Below are 17846 nucleotides of genomic sequence, written 5' to 3'. Positions count from 1 at the left end.
AATAGTAAAGACAGGTTTCCCTACACAGGCCATCATCAGGTTAGAGCTCCTGTTCTATGCTGAACCAACTCAAACTCCAGCACAGCCATCTGAGGAATGTGGGCTTCCAGAGAATCTGTCAGCCCCATCCTCTCTGGCCTCTTCAGGCATGAGACAATGGAAGATTCCTGAAGTGTCAGCGCGGGCCAAAAAAGAACGTATGTCTGGACCGGACCCCGAGACCCTTGGAATGTCTGCCAACACATGTGGTGACGGTACGGCCCATTTGGAGCCCGTCTGAGAGGCAGATGACCGGACCGGCAAGCGCACTAATCTAATCAGGGCCCAGCCCAGACCTCTGCAATATGCACGGAATTTCCGACCCACGAGGAAGAAAAGGGAAAAAAAGAAAAGCCTTCGTTCTATTCTCTTTCTGTATGATCACATTTTCCGTCTCTATTGACCTGATGTGAGCGCAAGCTCATTTGATCCATAATCCAAAGCCTGAGAACATGATCCAAATGAAAGAAGCAATATGTCATTTTTGCATTTTTTGTTTGTTTGTCAGTGCTCAAAATGCTCGTCACACATACGTCATCACAACCACACAAAACATGTTGGAGAGGAAGACAGGATCCTTGACCCCCCATTCCTTTTTTCCATAAACATTTCATTAGCCATTCAATTACCTGGGTGCTGATTGATGTGGTTCCATCTGTTGCCTCCACCGTCAGGTTGTAATTTGATTTCTGCTCAGCGTCAAGGGGTCTGGCTACGATGAGGGTGCCGCTAGCCTTGCCCACGTCAAAACGGCTGTCGTAGTTCCCACCTTTTTTCACAGCGAGCCAGGGACAACGAAAATTGACAGGAAATTAGTTTCTCATCATCACCTGTTCTTTACAACACTGATGTATAGGGTGACTGGGGAAAAAAGCCTAACAGCTGCTGTATATATATGTATATATGGGGGGGAACAAAAAATCACCAAAACCACCAGGGAGAAATATACAGGACATGACATCATTATCATTACATCTACACTTAAACTCATAAATAACAACATGTTAGATGCATGACATGCATGTCTCCAGGCCACATGCAACTTCACAAAAACACAACAATAATCAAAATAAATGTTCAATAATGACATAAATCATAGAGGGGGAAAGCAATGCAGTATCTCTAAATGAGGTGATAGGCAGGGCAGTCACACAACTTTACGAGGAAGGGTAAGCACCACAAGGGTCACAGATCTCTTAATGAAGGTTTCATTTAGGAGATCCCAGCAGATACCTTCTGCTGTACAGTTCAGGTCACAAGCCATCTGAACGATGTAAAACACTTCTTTATCCTCTATGTCTCCTTGAAAATCCAAAGCAAATTAAACATTCCAAGAAGGCAATAAAAAGACAAGCAGAAGACAGGAGAGAAAAGACAGAGAGAGAAAGAGAACTGTGTCAGTCAAAGTTGATTAAGAGAAGGGGTAAGGAAGAGTGGCAATTATTTTGCAGAGATGTCAGAAACAGTTTCAGAAACTTGGAAATGCACATAGAAAGAGATCCAATACCATGCTAGCAGAGGTCTGATTAGAGGTAGCATTACTGTGATCAGCACACAACACCCACAGAAATGTCAAAAGTGCCGTAAGAACCTTAAGCGGATCTCTCTACCATACATTGTCACACAAAGATTTACACATATCAGCATACTAGCCATGGCTAACAAGCAATTACTAGCATGTGACTCGGCCTACTAGTGCAAACAGCTGTTACCTGTGATCTCAAACCACACAGGCGTCTCTGCATTCTCCATGGCGATGACCCCCACCATGTGAGCCACAGGGTCACTCTCCATGACAGAAAAGGCGAGGGGGGTGTCCTCAAAAGTCAGCAGGGTGGTCGTCGGCTCTGGCTTGGGGATCCACTCGATGTGCAGCCGACAGGTGGAGGACTTCTGGGGACGCCCGTTGTCCACAGCTTTGATCTACAAGTGACAGGGGGATGGGGGGGGGGGGGGGGGGGGGGGGGGGGCAGACACAAACACCATCAGTGTCAGGCCAGTATTGGGAAAGGACTGCAGCAGTCCACCCCACACCTGTTGCTGCTCCCAAGAGGGCAGGTCAGCCAGCAGATGCCAAGTGACAAACACCAAGGAGGTCTGATATGAATGCCTCCACGGCTCAGCCAGGAAGGAGCATATTTACAGAGACCTTACTGAAACAGATGCTAGACGTTTCTTTTAGTAACAACAAACTGAAGGAACTTCTCCTAGATGCATAATTCTAAACCCAACAGTGTTAGGTCATTTTCCTGAAACATGAAGTACTGTGAAGAGTACTGTGTCTGAAATTTTCACATGGTGGGGCAAATTCAGATGACACACACATCACATCAATATCATGGTAGGTTCAATCCTCTGAAATGCACTATACCACACACACATCACATCACATCATTATCATGATAGGTTCAATGCGCTGATATGCACTATTCAACAAAGCTTCAGATATCTGACAGAGTGCAGAAATAAAGTACCGTAAGGATGTCATATTCTCCCGCAGAGGAAAACTTCTTGGAGGACACCTGGCCGGTCTTGGGCTCGATGAAGAACTTGCCATGCTCGTCACCTTCCTCGATGCTGTAGGAGATCTCTGCATTGGGTCCCTCATCCCGATCAGAGGCGATGACGCGGTAGACGGGATCTCTCTTCAGGGCCCTCTCCTTCTCTGGTTTCTCTCGCTCAGGCAGTTTGATCTTATAGATTTTCTCCAAAAACTGTGGCCTGTTGTCATTCTCATCCAGCACCTGGACAACCACACGCACTGTTGTAGACTTGGCTGGTACACCATGGTCGGACACTGTGATCTGTGGAACGGAAAAAACAATTACATTAGCTTTAGAAATAAAGAAGCTGAAGAAAGAAAGAAATATTTAGTTTTTATTTTATTAATTTTCCCAGTTCTCTTTTTTCATGTTCAAAGTAGACATACAATCCAGAAGGATGTCCTTAACCTGTTCATTAGAACCAGGCACGCCAAACAATGCACAGTGTGAAGGGACACGGTAGTAACAGCTCACATGTGTGCAAGAGGCTGCAGCCTGGGAGTGTTCAATAAACAGCCCTGCTGATGGTCTGAAGATGCCTGTTTATTTCTGGGGCCTAGAATTAATCAACAGCATGCGGTAGGGCAGATTTGTCTCCAGTGACTTCTCTCACTTTCTTCAAACTGTAGCAGCTTCAAAAGGGATTTTGTCTTTAGTGACAAAATTGAAGCAATTGCCTCTGCATTTAGATGTCAAATTATCTTTTAAGACCCACAATGCCTGCATGTCTACTTAGAGTGATGAATTAATCATTTTCCTTTGTCACTCTTTGATCTCTCTTTTCAATAACTCCATTGATATTAACCAGCAGAAAATCAAACTTTCCTTCAATTGTCACAGCGTAGCTCAAGAGCATTTCTGCTTAGAGAGTGTCTCTCTTCCTAATGTTCCATGCTGAGATCCATCTATCCCTTTCAGAACCCAGCAGGGACTAAGAGTCTGTAGTCAAACTAGGAAATAATCTGATGACAACAAACATTAAAAAACAATAAATCACCCACACACACACACACACACACACACATTTTTCTCCACACTTAAAAAGCCATCTGATCCAAACCAACACCCAAACTGCCTCAGGCGGTCAACAGATGCCTACAAACACAATTATTAGCTCAAAGTATTGCTGATCTTTGCTGGTGTCCAGCAAACACTTCATTAATTTGACCCGCAGCCTTGGGTTGATGTCGCACATTTAATCCTACAAACTGCACAGCGCAGCAGTGGCCACAGCTTAACAATCCGAGCCATAAGCTGACCCACACAATACAAAAAAGAACAGCCAACCCTGGCTTGGGTTTATCAAACTGCGAAAACCCAACAGGCATCGTCTTCGTCGACTGACCACATGAGGGGCACGAGAAGGCAAAGAAGATGCAAACAGCTTTGTTTTGAAAGCACCGATGCTAAAAACCATCTGCTCAGGTCTTTGGCCCACGAGCTCCAGCCAGCCAGTCACACACCATTTGGTGGCGGCTGCAATTAAGTCCTTAATGTTTTTTTTTTTGTCTTGTTTTCGAAGCTGCCCAAGCTATTTGCCTGTATAGAATTAATTAAAAGGTAGGACGTGGAGCCCTCTGGCACTAGTAATTTTCTCTCTCCCTCTCTCTCTTCCTCTTTACAAATCTGTCTCTCCCTCCTTACAAATCTGTCTCTCCCTCTTTGTATCTATCTTCGTCTCTGCCAAGGGAGTGGTTTGAAGTTCAAACTGTTCTCCCTTTCATTTTGACGAGATGGGTGTGTATCAGGACATTTTTTGATGAAGGGGACTTGTTGGTAGAGGCTGGTAATGTGAGGGGAGGAGGGACTTGTCTACTGTTTGTTCAATGAACACAGACAACGAGGAACCTGAAGCTGGGGCTGCTGTTATGTAAACACTGACTTCTGAGCAGTAATTATGCCAGGCACAAGGCAAGATGGAGCATCAATTATGAAAACAAATCTTGCAAAAGGCAGAATACACCAATTAGTCAGACAGGAGATATGACAGGCTTATGTTTGGAGGGTGAGGATCGCTAGATTATGCGTGTTGTGTGTGTGTGTGTGTGTGTTTGTGTGTGTTTTTTTGTAACAGGCGCAATGGTGCAAGCGAGTCATTCATCGGCATATGCTTTCTTTCTTTCAAAACAGCTCTGTTGTCGTGGAGCCTGTCTGTCTAACGGAGGTCCTGACACAAAAGAAGCCCTCAGACGGTTCACAAGTTTTCATTGTGCACGCACACTGACTCAATGCATCGCTGTCTGCTGTGGGTGAGACCAATGGTCCCCACCAGACATCTAAACAGCCATGTGGTGAAGAGATGTATGCCACTCCACTGCAGTGAAACTACAGGTCTGGGCAGTGGGTTCAGCTGTCGTTTGACAGCGTAGGGTTTGGTAATGTGCTGGTGCTATGGATGGATCTCCCTCTCTCTTCCCTCCTCTAACATCTGGGGGCAGTCAAGTCAAGCTATTTAAAGGAAGGGTGTTGGGAGGTTTGGTAAAATGTCTGTTGGCTGTGACTTCCACAGAGGTACTACACCAAGCAGCCCTTTGCAACTCCCACATTAAAATACTCCTACACCTCCTGCACACCTGCTTTCCTCCTCCTTCTCTACTTCATTTCCTAAAATTTTACAGCCCCTGGTGCAAACAAGCCTGGCAAATCCACCCCCCCCTCATGGCTCCACACACCTGCATCTACAACTCCATACTACACACCTCCCGGCAGAATGTTCCATTACTGGAAAACTGGACCTGGCCAAGGAGGTGGGGGCAGTGGGACACTAGTTGGTAGGGGAGAGGGGAGGTCAATAAAGAACAATGCACTAGCGCTAGAGTTCTAAAGTCACCATAGTTACTGCTGAGGAGGCTGAGAATGTCAGTTAGAGGAAGCAGAAAAGTTTGGGGGAAAATGTGTGTAGGGGTGTGTGTGTGTGCACAGTTCTCGCTACACCAGTGCTTAAGAAACTAGGTCATCTGAAATTAAACCGATATCTGCGTCTCTCTTGAATGTTAATCAAATTAAAACACTCACATTCTCTCTTGCACTTGAAAAAAAATTAATTCTCCAGGTCTCTGCCCGTACCTAATGATCTGGAAAGAAAAACTGCTGATATACATTTCCAATACGAATTACTTGATCAGTAATTGCTTAATCAGTCAGACCTTCACACTAGGTTGTTCTTGTATTAAGTGCATGAAAGCATACCAACTAACTGATTGCACTAGTGGTGTGAAAGCAGTAAGAGAGTGATTCATTTAGTGATTTGATAAGAGAGAGGAAGGAAGAGGGAGAGAGAGTGCATGAGAGATGGAAAACAGTATCTATGACACCTGTCAAGACATGTCTTATGATCTCACTTCACTAGTGCTGCCAATACAACCACGACTCAGGCCTCCAAATTGCTGTATCTTTAAAAAAAAAAAAAGAAGAAGAAGAATACAAATAAATAAATAAATAAATAAAACGCAGCACTTTTAAAAACTTTCATGTCTCTGCCCTCCAGTTAGTCATTCGCAGCGCCCTGTTTCCATGACGAGGACACAGACAGTGTGTCCAGTGGGCTTTGTCCCTGAGGGGGGCTAGATCATCAGTCACCCCGACCCCCCTAACTCCCTCCAGCACCATCTACTGTACGGCGCACAATGCAATTCCAAAGCCTAAGCGAATTCAAATTGGTGCTGACAAAATGGCGCTGACACATGAACGTAAATCGACATCCAATGGGGCTCAAATTGCGCAATCTACAATAATAATTAAAGGCACCTCAATCTATTTTGCTGGTCGTGGCACACAATTAAAAGTACTGCAATTGGCTGAGATCTGACAAGGCAGATGGATGGATAAATCAAGGGAGAGAGAAAAAAGAACACATTGAGAAAGGTGGGAAAGGTAAGATTGAGGGAGAGAAAAACAGAGAGAGAGAGAGAAAGAGTGAGATGACGCGGTCAATTAAAATCCACAAGTTTAGACATCGGCCAAGCGCTTGCTGGAACTTCCTGCCCTGGCATGCCTTATTTCGGGACGGTACACTGGGAAAGAACAAAGGAACAGTCACCCGCATTCCCTCCGGATATCTGCACAGGACGAACGATCCAAAGCCTTTCCACCAAACACAAACACGCGTGCACACACACACACACAGACACACACACACAACTGCTTTTTCAGTTTGGTGGTGTGACTGCCCCCCAACCTTGGCAGATGGCCAAGTGTCATTTAAGGGCTGGGAGAAGACGGGGGTGGGGGGAGGGGGTGGTGATCAGCTGTAAACGCTAACTCTTTGACACTTTCTACTTTGCGTCCATGAAAGATTTAAGAGAGTGGGGTTTCAAGGGAAAGGGGCTTGCTGTGCTTGTTTGCAGATTTGCTTTGGTTTTAGGGTTAGGGCACAGCAGTAACAGAAAAGAGCAGCGAGTGGTTTACCTCGAGAATGTGCTCGTTCTGCTGTTCCCGATCCAGCTTTCTTGAGGTAGTGGTGACCAGACCTACAGAAAGAAAGACAGAGAGAAAAGCACTGTGAGACCAAAAGTCCAGATGTCATGCAAACTCAGTTTTGCTTCTGCTAGCATTAGACACACACAATGTTAGTCACAATTAATAATGTAGATCTCATCATCATCATCATTATTATTATTATTATTATTATTAGGTATCTCATAAGCACAACTAAGATCATGTAGCATTCAGAAATGTATCATACAGTCATAAAGCAAACAGTAATCCACTTCTTCCACTTCCTTCCCAGGTTTCGTAACATCATTCCCACTCACACAAACCCACACACCTTGTAGGCCTCTTTTTTTAGGGAAAGCTTTTAAGACAGGCCTCTGGGGAGATGACCTTGCCTGAGCCTCTGCCTGGGACCACCCCTGGAGTCCCAGCCCTGCAGTCACTCTACGCCCTTCCTCCCTGGTAGGCCAGTGACCTCAGATGGGCATACGTAAAATTCTGCACCTTGCCGCTAACGGGGCTCGTGGTCTCTCACTCCCAGACGCCCCGCAAGCTGAGCAAACAGGCCTGCGGATGGAACCAGGAGCTGCAAGGCTACGGCATCTTCGCCTGTGCTGTAGACGAATGGATGGGGGATGGTGTTTTACCGCCCACGCCCTAGACGTTTGTTTATGTTAAAAACACAGATTCGGCCCCGGCCAAGGGGGATTTTTCTTTTTCTTTTCTTTTTCTCCGTCTTTTTAAAGGGTTTTTCCTGCTACGCCAGCCATGTTCACAGGGTCCATTTACAACACGGGTCTTTCAGTGGAAGCGTTAAGCGGGGAGAACAAATAAACCCTGAGTCAAGACTTCGACGCTTAATCCAATTTGAATCGAGTTCAACAACACATAGACGAGGAGATGGGAGAGATAGTGGGTGGGTTGGAGGGAGCCTGGCAGAAGGAGGACAGAGAAGGGAAGAACAGACAAGAGGGAGAGAGGGAGGGAAGGAAAAAAAAGACGATGAAGAAAAGAGAGAGAAAGAAAAAACATATGGCTTCATTACAAGCGAGTCTCGATTCCAAATAGTAAGCGCAATCTTCTCACTCCCAGTTTAATTGTGGCCCTGCAGAGGGCTGAATGCTAGAGTAGCACTGCCAGCGGGAGCCACACGAGAGACGCGCGGCGACCGCGCTGCATCTGATTAGCGGAGAGGAAAAGATTTCCGAAACCCAAGCCCATCAATGGCACATGTGCTCGACCAGGAATAGCGAAGCCACAACTTACAACCCCCTTTAAAAATAGGGCTAGCCCACGCCACAGTGAACCAGGCAGTCAGACGCTCAGTTGGGCTCTCTGGTTTTTGTACGCTCTCGGGTTAAGGGGGATTGTGAAGGCGTACCCACAAACATACAAACACACACACACACACACACACACACACACACACACACTGAGAGACATGCCTACACACAAACACACTCACCAACTAAAATGCCTGCATGTGCATGCACACACCCACACACATACAAACAAATGAAGCCCCACAGACACACTCACACAGAAGCAAAGGATCGGGCACACATACAAACACAGGAGCACACACAGAAACTACCATGCAGACAAACAGAGACAGCCAACAACTTTCTAAAAGAGAAAAAAACATGAAATCTGCTCCTAGCCATATGTTACAGAAATCATTTAACGAGACAGGGACCTGCCAAAACGGACTTAAACCTCTACTGCTATTAAACATAGGTCTGGTCCCCGTAGGAGGGGTGGACACCTCTCCAAATAAAAGCATGATTGAACAAATGCTATATTCATGGTTTGGAGATAGGCCTATGGACTCTGATGTGGCTTTGAAAGGTCCAATTAAATGGCCCATTTAGACTTGCTTTCTGCCTGCCATGCGTTTCTATCGGTTCCGAAAATGGATCTTAGAAAACGGGGAGAGGAGATGAATTACCCACAATTCCAAGTCAAGGGCTTTCCACACACATACACACACACGCATGCAAGCTCAAGCACACATACATACACACAGTTGCACACATGAGCGCACATGTACTCACATACAGTACTTGTAAAGGCAGAGAAACACACACATGAGGACACACACACACACAGACTCACACTTTGTCAAGCTGCCAACCACGTCTGGATAAAAAAAAAAGTAGAATTAAAATAAGGAAAAGATTCCCAGGTTCAGTAAGCCCTCTGCCCCAGCGGGACTGTGGGTTCAGACTTCGCGTCCTCCTTCCTACAAGAATCTAAATTTAACCCTGAATGAATTTTTAAGGTTGCTCTAAACTGATCCTCCTTGCTTTCACAAGGTAAAAAGAGGAAATAATGAAGAGCAGGAGGAGAAGTGTGAGGCTTAGGAGAGGAGAGACCTTTTGATGTGGAGAGGTTGGGGGGATTGACTACTGGGGAAAAAAGATGGAGGAAAGAGATGTACACCAAAACCTTGCTTGAGGGAAATTAGTACAATCCATCTCCTCTACCTTCAGTCTCAACACCTCAACTTCTACCTCCTGAAACTTACACTCACAACGCAAAGTAAAGGCAGGGATCTGAAGGGGGCGAAAAGCAGAAACACTGCAAGAAGGACAGTTTTCCTAGTCATATGACATTAACAAAGAGATAGGAGAGAGCGAGAGAGAGAGAGAGAGAGAGAGAGAGAGAGAAAGAGGGAGAGACAGAGTGAAGGGGAAAGCGGCACCACAGAGGGGTTTGGCTACAGCCAACAGTAATTACAGCGGTGGCATTTTGGGACAGAAAAACAAAAATGCTGAAGTTGGGGAGGCAGCAGAGCAGGGCGAACACAGAGGCTGCTCCCAAAATGGAAGACTGAAGAAAGAGAGGGAAAGAGAAGGAGAAAGAGCGAAAAGAACTTGAAGAAAAGCAGGACACTGATGGAGCTGCAGTGACAAACAAGGGAATAACGAATTGCTGACTGGTTAGAATGGATGAGGTGCCACGCATTTAGCTCCCTCGAAGACAGTGTGAGAGAGACAGATTGTGTGTGTGTGGTAGGGGATAAACTAGTATCAGCACAGACTGCAAGTCAACACACACAGTTCAAATGCCCAGGGATGTTTACTGCAATTGTGTTTTTTTCTGGTTTGCCGAATGAACAAGCAAATGAAACAAGCCCGCGGATGTCATTTTTTGATTTCAGCTTTCGACATTTGTTTTTCTCCTTGTCTCAGCGAACAAGAAAAAGAGAAGCTCATGACCCTGGAGCGAGACTCCTCTCCAAACAAGGAGACTGCCCATTTAACCTCTCACTCCTGACGCCACTAATCCAATATCCCCTCCCTTCCATTTAATTTTTTTGAAGATAAATAGAAGCATGCAAGCTAACACAAGTCAGTCCCTGGGGAAAAGCTCAGTTGAGGATCAAGGAAAATGTCTGTTCAGCTCATTCACAACTTAGACAACAATACAACAAATACACAAACTATCTCTTAAAGCTGAACAGTCCACCGTCTCTGGGAGGGTGATGAAGGGACTAGAGTTGCAAACAAGCCAGAGATCAAAGACAAATGGTATAAAAAAGAAACGAGAGGAAGTGAGTAAGGAGTTGAACTAAGGCCTACAGCTTTGGCCCTTGGATTGTTCCAACACTTCAAGCATCGCACAAAAGCTTCTGCCCTTCTTTATAGAGTCTTCAACTCACATACTTACACAGACACACTCTTTCCCTCTCACACACATACACATTAACACACACACAGAGGCATGCACATACACACACAAAAGGCACACAGATACGAACATGACTTGTACATAGATAAATGTGCACACACAACAAAGAAACACGTGGGGCCCTGCAAGTTAGAGAGGCCTGAGAAACTGTCCCCTGCAATCTCTCCCCCTTCCTCTCCACTTTCTGAGAGAGGCTCTTTGTTTGCCAGGGCTGGCATTTAGGAAGGGGTGGGGGAGTTGAGAGACAAAGAGAGAGAGCGAGAGAGGCAGAGAGCGAGAGCAAGGGAGTGCAAATGAACGAATGAGACAGACTGTGCAACCACTTGAGGATGAAAATGGTGGCCTTGGCTCTCCGTTTCCTGGCACGATTTCAAATGCTATTCTCTGCTCTGAAAGAGCCTGTGGGTGAGAGGTGGAGGCATCGCTACCCGCACCACACCCACTCCATTCCCCTTATTCCCCCCATCCCATTAGCCTCATACTAGGGGCTCAATAGAGCTCATCAAATGGATATTCATATGAGGAAATACAAACAAATACAAGTTCAAGCAAGCGGCCCGCCCACCAAGGTCACCACAGCCAATCAGTTCGCCCTAGTGGAGAGAAGCCGGAGGGAACCGGGGCCAGGTCTCTGAACTCATCAGTCAGACAAAATGAGCAACAAATAGCGATTCTGGAAAACACATTTAGTTGACTCTGAATTATTCACACGCTGAATTTACGTGTCATTTCGGTGTGCTACACGTATGAATGCAATGCTGGGCATTGTCGTTTCCATCATCCCATTCGAGACGAAGATTCCATCAGGCTTGGCTCATTACTGAAACTTCAGCGCCCCCGATCACGGCCAAAGTGGCTCTCTAGGGCGCTAAAGGCCGTCCGTGCAGACGCCTGTTTTTAGGCTGTCTACGGGGAATGCCCGTTTGACTGGGGAAGTAATTGGATGCTGTGGTGAGCTGGAGATTACCAGCTGGGGCTTTTTTCACCACTGTCTTACCATCAGAGCTCTTCTCTGCCTCGTCTGGGCCGTCCATTTTCAGAGAGGCAGAGTGGAGTCAGTGTGTGCATAACAAGACCACGCAGGCAAAAAAACTAAAAACCTTCCCATGTGGATCATCCTGTTTTAAAATGTATGATATTTTTGATATTGTAAAGCTGCAGGGTTCATTTGCAGAGTTTACATGTCGAGCACTCTTCTTTTAAGTGGCTAAAAGGCAAAGTCCAGGCCCGGCAAAGAACAACAGGTGTGCCAACAGCCACCCTAATAACCACCCCTCCTCCCAACAACATCAGAGCTGCTTAGCCCTTCCAAGTGTCCCCTTCCAAGTGTCCAACTAACACTCAAGACGTGCCTGGGAGACGAAAACAAGAAGGCTTTATTTCTTCTCCCTCAATGTCTATAACTCTGCCTCTCCCTCACTCTATCTATCCCTCTCCCCATTCCTCCTCCTCTCTGCATTTTTCTTCTCTTTATAACCTTTTGTGTGTCCTGCCAACAGCTCACCTATCACACCTCCCCCATCCATCCCCCAACAACCCTATGACAAAAGAACAAAAAAAATCTCAGGAAATGGTTGGAAGTTGTTGGAGGTAGTATCCATTTCCTAACTGGCTTCCCCTCGCTCCCAGACCTGAGCCTTTTCAAAAGCACGGCTGACAATGTTTTTCTTCTTTATCCTCCCCCCCCCCCCCCTCTCTGTTTCTCTCAACAGAGGAGACGTTGTTGAAAGCTGATACCAGATCCAGTGAGTAGATGATTTACTGCAAAGACCCCACCGGCTATGACCGCTCAGACCCTCCCCCCCGATAACAACAGCTTTTCATGCAACTCCAGGGATTAGCTATGCATTTGAAAAAAAAAAACCTGTCAGAAGAATTCCTGCTTGCAAACGCATTACAGAGATTTTCCTTTTATGACTGTCTGTGCATGCCAGGCACAGTGGGGTGGGGGAGGGGGGGGTTGGGAGTCCTCCCCTTTGAATGGACATAAAATAATCGCATGGGTTTATCTTTCACATTCAGCACAAAGACTGTGGTTTTGGAGCATCGCTACTCCAAAGAACAGGAAGACACTAGGAATCAGAGGCGGGGTGGTGGTGATGGGGGGCATACTGACTCCCCTCCCTAGCATTGAATCGTTCATTAAATACATTTAACGAGCACTGAACGCAATGAAAAACAAGAAAAATTCAGGTTCATCTACGTGGCTTTAAAACATTCAGAATGCTCATTTATTAGGGTAAACGTACCTATTAAGCCCACCAAATCTGCTTTTCAGACATTAATAATATATACCGCCCAAATTTAAGTGAGAACATTTTAGTTAAAATGATAGTCTAATGTCTCATTTGAAGTGTCAATAATTCATTTATACCAATTTTCAATGTTTATATTGTTTAATTTGTCAAAATATGTCAAAAGTCTGGCATGGGCTTAATGGGTACTTTATGTACCCTTTAAGCCCATGGGTGTTCCAAATAAGCCCACTTCATGATTTGTTGATAAATACAAATACATATTAAAAAGTACTAACAATCCAAACTTGTTCTATTGAAATATGCAATCTCTTAGCTCTCAATAGCTATTTTCATTTTGTCTCTACTCCTTTCCTCTCGCCTGCAAATGGCATTTGAAATAGGCGTGATTATGCGTGATCAGCCTTATCAACACAGAAAAAGCTAAACTTACAACATGTCTTCTAAGGAATGTAGCCAAAAAACTATCATGAACAAAATCAAAATGAGAATGGAAATGTATCTTCAATACTTCATCTTTCAATATATGTTGCCATTTCGTCTGTATCTCTATCCTACATTAGACTGTTGGCATTTACAACTGGCCAAAATGTCTGGTCCAGACAGCTGGTTGAAAGTGCAGTTGTTTTCATCTAGATATCTAAAGACCTAATGACTGAAAGAAAGACAGTTTCCTGGTTCAATAGTAATATTCTAAGGTTAATACATGAGTAAATTTCAGTAATTAGGTGAGGTCAAAGTTAGGCAAGGAAATGGTTCAAAAGTCAAAAGGGAGAAAATCTCCATTGAAACACAGCCAAGTGGGCTTAATGGGAGAAAATCTCCATTGAAACACAGCTAAGTGTGCTTAATGGGAGCAGGTGGGCTTAAAGGGAACATCAGTGAATATCTGGTTAAAAGTCAGAATATTTTATTCTACACACATGACATTAAAGAAACAACTACATGCCATGAATCTATATATGCTGCACTAACATAACATGAAAATAATCAATTGATCATGCATTTAAGTAATTAGCTATACTCATTTGAATCCGCTGTAAATGGTGTGATTTTTTTTGCTAGTGTTCCCTTTAAGCCCACTTGGTAAAAATGTTTAATAAAAAATAAATAAAGATAAACCCACACATATATTATCAATTTAATAGTAAAATAATATATTCTGCATATAAAAAAGTAAACTATTCATGCTTATCATGCTTTATGTCATTGCAATGAACAATGCTATGCAGCAACTGTATTGATGCAGCATGTGGGCGGTTTGCTAGTATGCCAATATGCATATTTTCACTTAAAAAATACATATATGTCTAATTCTAGTGAAATTCTAACATATGTTTTATTTAAAGCACTAATCTCTTAATTTTGTATAACAAATGAGTACTGACCAAAAGAAGGAGCAGAAATACGTCAGAAATGTTATTTTTTCAGAGCATCAAAATACATGAAGTTTTTTGGTGTCTTCTCCTGGGAGCAGTAGGCACATGTCGCACATGTGCTTCGATAACTCAAGATCGACAAATCTGATTGGTTTACAATAAAAAGTATAGTTTATGTAACAAGCAGCTTCATTGGAAGAACCATGAACCAGCAAAAATGGTGATGTAGTTTTTATTTTATTTGACTCAGAAGTCACAAGTGGGCTTATATGGTACGTGGGCTTAATAGGTACGTTTACCCTAGTGCTTGGTGTTTAATGCCTCCTCTTTTAAATCAGATGTGGGATCAACAGAAGTCCTTCTAACCTCTTGATGGAATATGCTAGTGGTTCAGTTGAGGTAGTTGATATATCAGTGAGGCTGTTTTTCTATTTTCTGAGTTGAATGTTCTGAGCAGACTCGTCTGGAAGAGGACTGAAAGGAGCGTTAGGTAGGTACACAATGCTATGAGCCACCTAGCAAGTTCTTGCTTCAGTGATACGCTTGTGACCTGTGCTGTAAATGTGCCCTGGTGGTTTGATCTTACTTGCAAAACGCAGCCGTAAAGAACACTGTTAAAGGCCTCACCCAAAACCATGAAAAAAAAAAACATTTCTGTAAGCTGGGATTCACAGTTTGGCCAGAGTCCTGGCCATCATCATCAGTGTCATCATCATCATCATCATCATCATCAACTTCTGTTGCCAGTCCCTCATGGCATTTTCAGTGGATATGGGTGGAGACGTATCAAACACTCTACCACATGCACAGCTGCACACACACAGCGTGTACACACAAACAGCCATATAAGCACACAATATGTGTGTACACACACACAAATCAGCTCAAAGTTCAAAGCAGCTTGTTGGCTCTCATTGACAATCACATGCAAGCCACAAAATTACTTAAATAACATATAAATTACTGTAAAGAAATAATAAAAAAACTTCAAAACCCCTTAGACCCACAGAAGTCTCTTTTTAGAGGGGATAAAAAGCTGTTCTAGCTGGCTTCTTGGTGCAGGGCAGGAGTGGCAGCTGTGGCTCTACGCCCACAAAGCTCACTAAGGGCAAAGGTGCAGAAGGAGGGAGAGGAGCAGAGCTACGCACAGTGGCTGGAGAAAAAGGACACCCAGGGCAGAGCGAGAGAGAGACAGAGAGAAGGAGAGAGAGAGAGAAAGAAAGAGGGAAAGAAAGGGAGAGGGAGAGTTTGGGTGTTTAGAGTTAGGTACAGTGGAAAATTATGAACAATGGTGATAGAGAGAGATGCAAGGGAAATACGAGAGAGAGAGAGAGAGAGAGACAGAGAGAGAGAGAGAGAGAGAGAGAGAGAGAGAGAGAGATGGAAAGAGAGAGAGACAGCGTGAAAGAACTGAGGAATGCAGTACTTTAAACCTGATCGACTCTGTCCTGGTCTGTGGGTGGGTTTCCAACGCAGTAGGTCAGAGAGACCAAACATTCACCTTGGTCTGACTGACTGCCCACCACAGGATTGACAACACACATGCACTACCTAATATTACATTGCTGACACACAGACACAGACACAGACACAGACACACACACACACAGTACCATTACACACCTCCACAACCTAGTTAATACACACAAATGCTGTCATAAACACACACGTGCACACCTACTAACCCACCATGCACATACCAAAGTATGCTGACATGGGCAGACACACACATACAACCAGACATGCACAGAAACATGCATATACCTAACATTACGCTGTGAACACACACATATACACACATTTCCTGCCGGTCACACCCTACCATCACCCTCCTACACAGACCACACACAAAACCCACGCACACCTACCATTATGCTGCCAGACTCACACACAGACACACACAACCACACAATCATGGGGAAGGAGATTAAGGTCAGTCTGACTCTGGTGGCCGGCTTGGACTTTGGCTCTGAGCTGCCCTGCTACAGTTCTGTGTTAACTCTCTACAAAGAGAAAGAGGCAAAGAAAGAGGTAGAGAGAAAGAGGGAGAGAGAGAAAGAGGAGAAATACACTGCCAATCCCAATATGACTCCCATGTTTACAAGGTGGAAGAGAGACAAATGGTGACAAGAGGGAGACAGAGAGAAAAAGCCAAGAAAGAGTGATATATAAACGGGAGGGCGGGGAAAAGAGTGAAAAGGGGGGAGAGATAGACAGATCAGGAAAGAGAGCTGCCATTGCACTTTAATGAAAGACCAAAGCCAGACGGAGGGAGAACAGCAGGACTTGTTTACGCGGCAGAATAAAAAAAACAAATGAAAGCCTTTCCTCCTGGGGTTTACAGGGCTGAGCTGAAGCGCGAGAGGGAGGGGGGTGTGTGGAGGTGTGTGTGTGTGTACGTGTACGTGGGTGGGGGGGGGGGGGGGGGGGTAAATGACCCCCGACCGCCGGGGAAGCGGCTGGGCCTTCATGTGAGGGTTTGAAGCCGTCACACATCGTCAAAGGGCCTTTATGTGCATCACACATCAGAAAATACTCTACTGTTTTCCTCTGGCTGTCTCTCTTCTCTTTCTATCTGTTCTACTTCAAATCAGCTTCAATTATCATTTCAGTTTTTGATGTGTATGATCAAAAACTGGCAAGTTGCAATTTGTTGTACTTGTAATTTTGTACACATTTGAATGAGTCTATGTGTTGCAGGAATATTCTCGCCAATTTTTTCCCACCAAAGCGATTTCTCCCTTTGAGCATCAAACAGTGCTTGTCTGCTCATAGACCCTCTGGCCTGAAAGGCATGTTTAGCCTTTATCAGCTTGTTTATTTATTTATTTCATGTGACGCTCCTTCTGTCACACTGCTGTGACTCAAGGCCCTGCACATCCACACGAGGGCGGGCAGGTGGGGAGTGGGGGGAGCTCCGTTCTGAGCGTGTGCTGCTCCGCTGGGTCTGGCAGCTCTGATGCTCCGCGTTTCACTGATGAAAGTTTTAACAAGCTTTGATTTGCATGACTGAACTTCACACACACACACACACACACACACACACACACACACACACACAAACACACACACACACACACACACACACACACACACACACACACACAAAATGCAATCTCTTTTTATGTATCTCTCCTTATTCTGCTCTTACTCTCTCTCTATCTTACACACACACTATCATACAACATGCCCCACCCCAACTTGTTCTCCATTTGAACATAAACCTCACCTTAGCCTTCTTAAAACCAAACCTCGGGTTTCCTAAATAAACATAATCCCCTTGAAGAGGAAATATTTACCTTTCTTTTTTTCTCTCTTTTTGAACTTGAGAGTAGGGGGCAGAGAAAGACTATGTCTGATCTGAGCAGCTCCCTTCTGAAGCACTAATAGTGTCCAAACATGTCCAAACACTGAGATCCATATTGGTGAATGTTACGGGGCACTGACAATCTATCTCTCCACGATGGAAAGCCCAGAACACCCACTAAGAATCCACTCAGTAT

At 44.7% G+C, this 17846-nt stretch overlaps 1 protein-coding gene across 3 annotated transcripts in view; it reads right to left on the bottom strand.

Annotated features, from left to right (window-relative positions):
* Positions 1–17846, bottom strand: part of fat1a (FAT atypical cadherin 1a) — a 75948-nt gene that overhangs the window by 37634 nt on the left and 20468 nt on the right. For all 3 annotated transcript variants that reach the window (XM_080837680.1, XM_080837681.1, XM_080837682.1), the window contains exons 4-7: positions 6990–7051; positions 2514–2843; positions 1752–1962; positions 669–808 (exon numbers count right to left, since the gene is read on the bottom strand). In XM_080837680.1, the coding sequence (XP_080693806.1) occupies positions 669–808; positions 1752–1962; positions 2514–2843; positions 6990–7051 (743 nt within the window). The remainder of the gene's footprint in view (positions 1–668; positions 809–1751; positions 1963–2513; positions 2844–6989; positions 7052–17846) is intronic.

The sequence above is a fragment of the Sprattus sprattus genome (assembly GCF_963457725.1).
Source record: "Sprattus sprattus genome assembly, chromosome: 4".
Taxonomy (NCBI): Eukaryota; Metazoa; Chordata; class Actinopteri; order Clupeiformes; family Clupeidae; genus Sprattus; species Sprattus sprattus.
Note: the sequence above shows the minus strand (reverse complement) of the source record. Positions and strands in the feature narration are given on the sequence as shown.